General features: G+C 45.1%; 1 protein-coding gene across 1 annotated transcript; it reads right to left on the reverse strand.

Annotated features, from left to right (window-relative positions):
- Positions 1–8,766, reverse strand: CUNH5orf47 (chromosome unknown C5orf47 homolog). The gene is made up of 4 exons (XM_037127907.2): positions 8,475–8,766; positions 3,044–3,129; positions 1,638–1,737; positions 1–20 (listed from the first exon to the last, which is right to left on the reverse strand). The coding sequence occupies exons 1-4, from the start codon at positions 8,764–8,766 to the stop codon at positions 1–3; spliced, it is 498 nt and encodes a 165-aa protein (XP_036983802.2).
- Between the last annotated feature and the right edge of the window lie 2,970 nt (positions 8,767–11,736).

Here is an 11,736-nt window from a genome sequence, read left to right on the forward strand (position 1 = left end):
TCATTTGGTGTAATCTGAGTCTAGAAACGATATAAAATACAAGAAAAACTCAAGTTGGCCTCTAGAAATGGTTTTCCTATTAATAAATACATATTAGGGAATAAGTTATAACATTTTAAAAACATGATTAGTTGTTGTACTCTGGCTTCAAACTGCAATACAAAATAATGAATTACAAGGAGGCCTTTTGTTTTTAAGAGGTTATTTCTGAAAAATACTGCATATTATCTTAAGTTGTTGAACAATCCGTACGAGATGGTTCTGCGGTTAACAGAAGGCCTGTTGCTGAAGTACAAGAGAAACTGACCAGCTCAAGGTTGCAGCAGAGCAAAATTAGATATAATCTAGTTTGGTTATTAAAGTAATTGGTTCTGGAATAACAATCAGAACAAGGTCTAGGTTTTGTGCACATTGGTCTGCTTATTCCAACATCCTTTTCACCTAAAACCACTGACTACTTTTTCCTCCTAATCACCTTTCCTGCCTCATTCCCCTTATTAACTGAATAAGAAAAGTAAAAAATAGTATCACTAGTTTGGACATTGGCTTATATGCCATTATTGCAAACAATTTCTGCTATTATTGGTGCAATATTACACAAACAATAATGAATTTCTAATCATACATTACACAAAACAGCACTCCATTATAACTATTTATTGTTTGAAAATATTCCTCACAAAATTTAATTCTACAGATTCACTGTCAAAATAGAAGTTGTCACCCTGGCTGGTGTGGCTCAGTGACAAACCAAAGGATCACAAGTTGGATTCCCAGTCAGGGCACATGCCTGGGTTGCAGGCCAGGTTCCCAGTAGGGGGCATGTGAGAGGCAACCACACACTGATGTTTCTCTCCTTCTCTCTCTCCCTTTCTCTTTCTCTAAAAATAAATAAAATATTTTTTTAAAAGTTGTCATCAGGTGACTGTACTAAGAACCTACTGAAGCAGTCAGCATGGTAACACATGTATCAGAACATGCATGAGAAGGAAAAATAATAACTATCATGATTTATCAATTCATGCAGCATTATTATAGATTTTTAATGCAATTTAATTGCTTGAGAATCCAGATCTTCCAATTACTTTAATAACTACACTAGATCATACCTAGTGTTGCTTTGGCCACAGCATCAAACTCACTATTGATACAGCTTTAGAACATGGTTTAATTTATGAGATGTTTTCCAGGAATGAGGTAAGGACACCAAGGCCCTAACTCAAGGGCAGATTATTAAATGCATTAAATTTGATGGCAGCATCCATGTGACTAGACTGATGTATAGTCTTATACTGCCGTTGAAATGTGTTTCTTCCTCAACATGGGTGAGTTCTGTAGTCTGTACTAAAAAGTCGGCATTCAAGTTCAGATTCAACTAACAAGTGCCTTCCCTTTGCTCGGTGGACTGCAGTCAACATTCCCCTCCTGCAACCCGCCCTCACGCCCGCCCCGTGCCACTGCCCCTCCCAGCCCTAACAGTGGCACATGGTGCTTTCTGTCCGGTTATCCACTAGCCCCATTTCTGCAGTTCTGGAGGTTGCCTGGGACCATCAGGAAAACTGTGGTTCCAGCATGACCCGAAAGCGACTGAACTGTTACAGAAGCCCGTCCTTAAGACAAGAAAAAATTTAACTTACTTTCACTAGAGAGTCTTTGGCCTTTCATCCTGAGTCGGTATTTTTCATTTTCTTCAAGCATTCTACAAATGAGCTTGTGCACTTTCTTCCACACAGAAACCTTAAAGAGACAGCACAGTTAAGGAGCACAGAGCAGAAAAGCAGGAACGGGTTTAGACGGAGGCAGCGGGGCCTGACGAGGTCTGTGGCAGGGCAGCGGGTGTTATCGTCCTACAACAGTATTAGCACTCAAGCACAATCAGTTTCTTTAAATAAGCTTTTTTTAAATGATACGGCAGCCATCACAATACGATCTAACCACATTATTTCAAATGGAGTTGAAGACAACTGAGCAGTACTACAGCCACCTTACGGAAAAAACCAAACGGACTTTTTGGCCAACCCAACAATAAAAATAATGAATTTCTATTCCTAATGAATTTCTATTCCTACTCCTGGGCAATAATTTGATTTTTAATTTATTTTATTCTACGTAAGAATAAAACATTTCTGCTGAGACATCCCAAAGCAAAATGACTAGAGAGCATGAATGGACTAGAATAGAAAACACAACGACTGTGGGAGCAACAGGCAGACCCCGGCTCAACTTCGGGTTCGCCACGCACCAGTGGCTGGACGTGGGCCCGTGTCTGCCATGTAATCGTTATAAGTAAATATTGGCTATTGCTCTTTTCTTCTCACCCAAGAGGGACCGGTTCTTGGAAGAAATATTTCTTAGTGGGAAAATTAGGTGCTCACCCAAAATGCATTTGGTCAGTCACCTTGAATGCCATTTACATGCTGTGCGTAAATTATAACTCAAACGCCAAGCTCAGAAAATACGATTTTATGTGTCATTATCGACTAACAGTTTCTTTAAAGTGAAGTATAAACAGACAGTGGAAATCAAAGATGTGTAGAGTAACTAATCTTGAATGTGTTTAAAACACTCAAGTTACCGTAACATTTGGACCAGAGGTGAAAAGGGTTCAGCACGAAAGTTCCGTCCTTGTCAGCTTTCCTGCCAGACACTTAAGTACATTCCTTGTCTTTAAAAGAGCAATATGACACCAGCAGTTACATGATTTTCTGTGAAATCCATAATTTTCTTCTTACATTACATTATCTGTCAGAGTTTGTTATAGTCTATGGAACATATTTTCACACTTGGAAAATCTCCCAGTGGGTTACATTTTGATTGAAATGTGTTTTATACCTTCAAACGCTGCAAGGACTATTCTGTATGGTTAACGAATATAATATTCCCAAACCAAGTTCCATTTCTGCTAATTAATTTTAGTTTCTCGTTTCAGTAAATCGAACTTTTCAAAAGATGCAACTATGTTCACAATCTTGAGTACCTTCACAGGTTTATATTTAGTGAGGTTAATCCAAAATGCAAATACTGCTCATCTCCTAAAATATACCTTTTTCTTTTTCTTCATTATTTTGGAGGCTTCATTGAAAGGTATGGGAAAATCATACTTTTTACACAAAGTCTTCTGGATCAAACCTAATTTAAAAAAAGAAAGAAGAGGAAATGTCAATGTCAGTGCCTATTTATTTTAAAGGCGCCCGATCCAGAGAACAGAGACAACTATACATGACTCTTGAGCTCTCACTGGGGAGTTTTACAATTGTTGGTGTATTTCTGATCATGGGGTAAGGTTTTCCTTATTAGCTAATATAACGGTGGGAAAACAAAAAGAAAAAACTACAGAGAACCCTGAAAGTGCCTAGGAAATATCCTTCCCTTTCTGATTTGAAAGGTGAGCCCCTAACAGGTCAGCAACAGGAAGCAAACACCAGCACCCCATCCTGCCCCAACGCACTTCTATGATCTCCTTTCTTCTCCATTCAACGTCGGATAAAATACGCTTCCAACGACACAGAACACCTGTGGTTCCCCCAATATGCCTTGTGCTTACCACGCCCCCCATGCCCGCGGCCTTTGCATTGCTGTCTGGCTAGAACACCGTGCGCATGTGCATGTGTATACACACACACACACACACACACACACACAGTGCACCAGGTAAATTTCTACCTGCTCTTCAAGGTTCGGCTCACACGTCACCTCCTCCCTCAAGCTGGCACAGTCCCGAACAGCGCTGGCTCTAGAACAAGTTGGAGCACTTAGCACATTTTTACATCATGTATTTATGTTGCGATTCCTCCACTCAGCTGTCACTTTCTAGAGGTCAATGGCTGTGTGTCTTATTCATCTTTCTCTCCACACCACCACACACATAGGAGACACTACTAATAAAAGTTCCTCAGCATCCTGACGGAGCACCCTGACGGAGCACCCTGACTCCGCTCACTGAACCACACTGCTGTCCCAAACATCCACTGTTAGAAGAAAGCATAAGGGCTGTGTGTCCAAAGACAATGTCGTAAGACAATGGGCATGTGCTCCCTGGAAGCCTTCATCATTGTTCTCCTTTTGTCTGGACACCTCGGCCCCTTCCTCCCTGGTCCCTGCCCTACTTGGCTTCCTCCCACTCACTCAATGTTCAGCTTTCCGGGCGTTCTCTGTCTCACAAAGCACCCTGTGCTCAGTCCTCACAGGATGGGTCACGGTTTACCTGGGGAGTGTGTTTTACCCTTCATGAGAGGTCCCGCGTCTAACACCTTATAAATCAGCTATACAACGAGCACTCCACCTGTTGTGTCCATTCGAACACGTTCTAAAATGGCATTTCCCACTTTGTGAGAAGCACGCTGCTGACTGTGGGCGGGACACAGACCTGGCGCTACAGAACACCCACTCGCGTGATGAGAAACTAATTCCCTTCCCACTGCTTCGTCAGTCTTCTGATTACATCAAGGAGGTCTAGGCTGGGAATGAGTGCGTCACTAAGACTTCTCTAGGACATGCCAACCGCCCTCTGTGACCAGACAACCATCAGCAGGTGACCTACTGGGCTATAATTTAATACTGTTTTGCCTTTATTAGATTGTTTTCAATTAACTTCTATTTATGGCCAATGGTACAGATTTTCCACTGTGGTAATAATATAAAGGATTCTAAAAAGAAATTTAGTTGAGAGGGCAAATGCACCTGTTTAAGTAAATATGTTAAGGAAATGGCAGTACAGATGAGCGCGTGGGGCAGGACAGTAATTGAAGCTCCGCTCTTCATATCCCTGCGTTTACCCATCCAGCCAGACGCCTATGACCTTCGGAACACTCTGCTTGCATCATTCCCAAATGTTTTCCATTTGTAAGTCTTTCCTAGCCTAGACATGCACCCCTTGAGCTCGGGACAGGAGCCATCAAGTCTATTTGTGATTCCGTGGGGATCGAGAACACATCAAGCAGTAACACAGAGAATGCAGAAAAGAAAAGAGACAAAACTATTTCTCCCTGTGTCTTTGGGCACCTCATGGAGGCCGCTCCCACATGTATCAAAGACTTCAGTCAGATGGTGTCTCGGCTCTGCCTCTAGTCCTCGCTCTCCACACACTCCGACCGAGTCAAAATATACTTCTAGTTCCTCCCTGATCACTCGCCATCGCCGATCCACACGCAAGACTTTGTTCACATGCTTTTCCCACTGATTCCCTCCTGTCTCAGCAGCATGTGTAAATCTCATGCAGCCTCCACCACCACGAAGCCTTCCCTGATTCCCTCACCCCTGAACTATTCACCACTTCCAAAGCATGTGTTGGTACCTCCCCCACGGCATTCATCGTCTGCTTCTACGTGCAGATTACAGCTGTGTCTCCCAAGTTCTGCGTGAAGAGGGAGCCAGCCTCATTTATTAGTCTTGTTTGACATGTTAGAAGAGTTACCCGATTTGCCTGTCCCTGGATTTCTAAACTCCACTACGTCTTACAAACAGCTCACAAGTTTATCTTCCAGAAGTGTACCTCTCTCTGAAGGTTTCACTCTACCATGCAAAAGTCCTCAGTGACTATAAAATGACAGCCGCCAAGGGAGGGAAGAAAAAGGAGGGAGGCTAGAAAGATACCTACAGGAGACGTGAATGACCAACAGAGTGACTAAATCCATCCAAAATCTTAAAATACTAAAACATAACCAGGCACAACAGAACACAGACTACAGGAAAGAGATTTAAAGGGCTAGACACCATATATAGTACCAAGCATGCTATTGAATGGGGCCGGCTCAGTTTAAAGGACCAAGCAAGAAAAGGGACAGTCTTCCAACTGCGTGGCTTCTGGGGGAGAAAAAGCAAAAAGAAACGATCATAAATTAGGTCACAAAGGAAATATCAGTAACATGCATGAAGTTGAAATGCTACAAACAACACTCTCTGATAACAACGCAATAAAACAAGAGTTCACCAACAAAAATAAAAAGAGTCCTGGAAATTAAAAAAATTTCAAATCTATCAAGCAATTCTAGGGAGAGGGGGTAATACAAACTGAAATTGCAGAATTAAAAAATAGTGACAATGAGAACACTACATATTAGAATCTAAGGCACTTAAAACAGATTAGAAAAAATTTCATTGCACTAACATTTTTATCAATGAAAAGGAATAAAAATAAATAAATAAAATGTCCTGCTCAAAAAAGGTATAAAAAGTAGAAAGCAAACTAAAAGATAGACATTTAAGAAAACAATAGTTTTATCTTTATTTATTAATGAGGACGAGACTTAACAAAATGTCTCATTGATAAATCAAAATTTTGTTTTTCAAAAAAGCTAATAAAATAGACCCCAAAACTGGCTAATTTGATCAAGAACAAGATAGAAAGCACATACTTCCAAAAAAGAAAAGAAAAAAAGAAATGACAAGGGGGAAATAACCATGGAAACACAGACATTTTCAAAAATCACAAGACACTACTTTGCAGACATCTACGTAAATAAAGTTGGAAGTTGGAAACATAGATAAAATGGGTAATTTCCTAGGGAAATACAGATTACCAGCACTGACCCATCAGAGTTAGAAAAATCAGAGACCAATTTTCACAGGAGATATAAAGTTACTACAGAATTATCCCATAAAAAGTAATACAGCCAGATGGTTTCCCAGAAGAATTCTACCAAGCCTTCGAACATCAGAGAGTCCCAGTGTTTTGTAAATTCCAGAGCATTGCAAAGGAATGAAAAGTTCCTAATTTGTTTTATGAAGTATAACTCTGATACCTAAACCAGATGAACAAATAAAAGGAAAGAAAAACTACAGCTCACTATCTCTCACAAATACCAATGCGAACATTCTAATCAAATTATTAGCAGGGGCCCAACACTATTTTATGAAATAATACATCCTAACCAAATAGAGTTCATTTCAGGAATGCAAGGTTGGTTCAACGTCAGGAAATCCATTTATATCCTATGACACATTAATAAATCTAAGAAAAAATGTTTACCTCTGTAGATCTGAGAATGCCTCTGATGAAATCTAACAACCACTCCATCGTGATAAAAACACCGAAAAAAATAAAAACTAATTAATGCTTTTTAATGTTTTAAATAGAGGTGCCGGAGTCCTAAGGCCAGCCTCTTGTTTAATGGAGAATAGTAGAGGGATCTCCCCCAGATCGGGAACGAGGTGAGAATGCCCACAACCTCCGCCCGATTCCTCAACACTGTGCATGAGGCATCAGCCGATGGCAAATCAAATCTACTGCCGGCATAAGAACGGGTATAAAACTAAAAACGATCTTTTGTCTAGAATATCAGCATCCCGGGAAAACCCTGTGTCAGCAATAACACACTAACTCTGGCGATAAAAGGATTCGGTGAAGCATTAGGATCTGGGATTAACATAGAAAAACCAGTAGGCCATGTGGAGGAAGTCAATTGGGAAAGCCCACAAAGTGCAGGAGCTGCCTTCTGCGAAGGGCCTGGAGCAGGAAAACCTGCGGAGACCAAGGGTTCGGGTATGGGGGCGGGGTGTTGATGGGCGTGGCTTTTCTGTGGGTGGGCGGTGGGTGACCACAACGTTCCAAACGCGGCAGCGGGGAAGGTTGTACAACTCTGTAAAGAACAACGCATCGTACACTTTAAGTGGCTGAGCTGGATGGACTGTGAATTACAGCTCAACAAAGCTTTTTTCTTTTCTTTCTTTTCTTTCTTTTTTTTAAGAAACGCACGGGTGGAGGGTTGGGCCCTCAAAAGAGAGGCAGGTCTTCTCAAGGCGATGGGAAAGCTCCGTATCATGAGTGTTAGTTATTAGGGGTGCAGCTGTGTCGAAACTCCTCAAAAAGCACGTAAATCGTGCTTTTGTTTTTAGAAGGCGATTGTTTTTAAAGATCAAGAGGCTGCATAAGCACAAACGATAGGCACCTAGGGGACAGCAGGAAAGAGGAAACCCGGTTTACAATAGCAGCAAAGATCCAGTGCCAAGGAATAAACTGGAGAAGAGAGTTTTTTAAACACAGAATATTCCCGAAAGGCACAAAAGTAGACTGAACACATGGAAAGAGTCTGTTTTTAGAAAGGAGGTGACTCGACATCTTAGAGGTCTGCTCTCCTTAAGCGACTGCACAAATTCGGTGAATCCCGGTGGGAGCCCCATAAGGACGCCACGGCGCCCTCATTCTGGGGGACCGCGGTGGCTCCAGCCGAGGACCTCTCCTCCCAGATGCAGTTCTCGGGCTGATCTCGAAGGACTTTCTCGGGCACCTGCGCGCCCAGGCCGAAGCACACCGGAAGTGACTGGACACTGACGGGAGGGCGGAGCCTGCCGCCGGCCGACCAGTGGCGCTCGAGCCAGGAACGCCGAGCGAGGCCGCGCCCGCGGGGCGGGAGGGCTGACGGAGCCCACGGCCCTGAGACCCCCGACACCTGCGGGACGACTACCCGGAAGCGTGAAAGGCGGCCCGGCCGGCCCACACCCCGCCCGCCCCCGCCTTCCGGTCCCCTTCGCGCCACCTGCACGCGCTGAGGACTTCCCGCTGCTCCGCGCACTCGACGCCCGCGTCGCTGAGGAGGCCGCGGGGCCCCCGGGCTCGGAGCCGGGGAACAGGTCCCCGCCGCCCGGGGTCCCCGCCGCCGTTCCACGCGGCTCCTCCAGGCTGCCCCCTGCCTGCAGCCCCGGGCTCCAGCGGCCCTCAGCCCGGCGGCCTCCCAGCTGCAAGACGCCGCCACACCGGTGCGAGCCGAAGCGCGTCACGTAGACGAAGCGCGCCGGGTCCTGCCCCAGCTTCCCACCGGCCACCGCCATCGCAGCCGTCAGCCTGCAACCGCCGCCGAGAACCCTCAACCTCCACCCGACTTACTTCGGCGGGGGGGGGGGGGGGGGGGGGCGGACCGCGTGTGGGGGCGGGGCGGACTGGGGCTGGACCACTGTGTGTGTGGGGGGGTAGGCAGCTGAGGGGAGAGACCACTGTGCGGGGGGGGGACGGTAAGTAGTTGAGCAGACTGTGGGGTGAGGGGGAAGGGCTGAGTGAGGGCCGGACCACTGTGGTGTAGGGTGGGGTGGAGTGTGAGGAGGAGGAAGAAGGAGACCAGGCTGGACCGCTATCTGGGCTGACGAGGAGACAGACTGGACCACTGTGTGGTGCAGGGAGATAAGAGGTACTGAGGACTGGACCACCGTGTGGGGGGAGGGGACCACTGTGGGCAATGGACCACTGCGGGAAGGTGGCACTGGACCATAGTGGGGCTTTGCAGCTGGGAGCCAAATCGCGTGCTGCCGGGGGCAGCCAGTGCAGGTGGAAGGAGGGATGGGGACACGGCAGGGCAGTGAGAGGCGTGGTGCCAGGTAACTCAGGGGGTGAAGGGCAGAGGGGCGCTGGGGAGAACCACTCTGCAGGGAGAAGGAGGCCGGGGGAACCTAGAAGGAAGAGAAGAGGGAGGTCGCTTGGCTGGGGGGGGGGGGATGGTGGCCACTCACGTGGAAAGTGGTGTTAGTGTGGTAAACACCAACTCGAGCAACAAATGGTTGGAAACTTTCAGGAGTTTAAGATGGAACTTTATTGGCCAAAGCTTCACCTGCGCAGGGGCAAACTCTCGAGGTGTCCGGAGACACGTGCCAAGAAGGCTGCAAATGAGAGTCGCACGTGCCAAGAAGGCTGCAAATGAGAGTTGCACCTGGCACTTACAGCCTAGGGTTTTTATTGGGGTGAGCAAGCAAGCAAGCAAATACAGAAGCAGACGTAGCTGTTAGCAATTGGCTATCTCGAGAGAACACACATGGCTGTGCTCTCTGCTTGCAACAATGGATACTTTTCTGCAAAGACAAGGTCAGGCACAGGCGGTTTATCTTGTTCAGTCTGTACTTTCTGTACTATCTTCCTTGTTGAGTCAGTCTGGAGTCTGCCTTGGGTTCCTCTTGGCTACTTTTATCTAATTCCGGGCCTAACATTCCCCCCTTCTCTTGGTTATGAATCAAACCGTTGATTCGGTCTCGTTTGTCCCCAGGTAGTATGCTATATGGCTGGGACAGGACCATTAGCTTGACTACTTTTACCCGTTCTCTGATGAAGGCGAGGACCTTGTTGAGTATTATGGGTCCAATAGTTAATAATAATAATAATATTAATAGTGGCCCAGCTATGGCTGAGAGTAGGGTGGTCAGCCAGGGGGAGGTTCTGAACATTGAGGCACACCAGCTGGAGTCATTGTCTGCTTGTTCTCTTTCTTTTAACCTTTTCGTTAGTACTTTAATATTTTCTCTTATTACTCCTGAGTGGTTGGCATAAAAACAGCATTCTTCTCCTAGTGCCGCACAAAGTCCCCCTTGTTGGAGGAATAATAGGTCGAGCCCTCTTCTGTTCTGCAGGGCTACTACTTCTGCTAACGAATCTACCTGATGCTCTAGATAGATTACTTGATCCTGGAGGAGCGATATGTCCCTGGAGAAGGTCTGGGATAATTGTCTTAATTTATTTTCTCCATGGATAAAAGCTCCTGCCCCTACTGCGGTGGATCCTAATATCCCTATAGTAGCTATAATAGGGATTAATAAGGGGGCCCTCTTGATCCTTCTAGGTGGGTCCAGCAAGAAGTCTGGATTCCCTCCGTACAGGTATACTTGGGGTATAATATATGCACTGACACATAGCTCATGGGAGTATACACTTGAAAGTCCCTCTGGTGCATATAAACCAAAGTCCCTCTGGGGCCCTTATGACTAAGGGCTGGGTACCGTTGGCTGGTATTTCCTTCTGATTTAAGCAGTAGTCACCATAACTAGAGTTGAGCAAATTGAAATTAGCTAATGAGTAGCATGTACCTTTCCCATAAAACTCCGCCAGGGAAAGGGGGCTATCAGATAAGCAGTCTTCTACTTCCCGCCGGGGTGAGTCCAGATCTTGTAGCCTGGCACCTGGAACGGAGGTTTTGGCTCCTAGCCCTATATAGAAGGGTGGTCTTGGTTTCAAACATAACCAACAGGATTCTGTAATCTTGGGCTAAGTGTAAATAATAAACTGGAAGATCTAATCTAATAGTTCTAAAGTGGGTACACCTTGGTTGTGAGGTCTCTCATATAGGTGACCTGGAGCAGGGATGAGTACCTAAAGTTTTGTTTCTTTTTTTTTTAATTAAAAATTTTTAAATATTTTTTATTGATTATGCTGTTACAGTAGTTCTATTCCCCCCTTCATTCGCCTCCACCCTACCCCCCATCCCCACCATTACCACACCTTTAGTTTATGACCATGTGTCTCAAGTCCTTTAGATTCTATATTTCCCATGCTATTCTTGCCCCCCCATCTATTTTTCTGATTTTTAATTTTTTATTGATTGATGCTTAAGTTGACAGTTGTTCTATCTCCTCTCCACTCTTCCCCACCATTCTCCCCTTTAGTTTATGACCATGTGTCTCAAGTCCTTTAGATTCTATATTTCCCATGCTATTCTTGCCCCCCCATCTATTTTCTATCTACTGTCTATGTTACTTATTTTCTGTACCTTCTCCCCCCTTCTCCTCCTCCCACTCCCCTGTTGCTAACCCTCCTTGAGATCTTAATTTCTATGTTTCCACTCCTAATCTAGCTGTCCTTTTAGTTTGCTTTCGTTTTAGGTGTGGTTGTTAATAACTGTGAGTTTGTTGTCCTTTCACTGTTCATGTTTCTTTAACTTCTTTTTCTTCGATAAGTCCCTTTAACATTTCATATAATAAGGGCTTGGTGATGATGAACTCCTCGAATTTGATCTTATCAAAAGCACCTTCTCTGTCCTTCCATTC

This window comes from Artibeus jamaicensis, unplaced genomic scaffold (assembly GCF_021234435.1).
Source record: "Artibeus jamaicensis isolate MK-2021 breed Jamaican fruit bat unplaced genomic scaffold, CSHL_Jam_final scaffold_3151, whole genome shotgun sequence".
Classification (NCBI taxonomy): domain Eukaryota; kingdom Metazoa; phylum Chordata; class Mammalia; order Chiroptera; family Phyllostomidae; genus Artibeus; species Artibeus jamaicensis.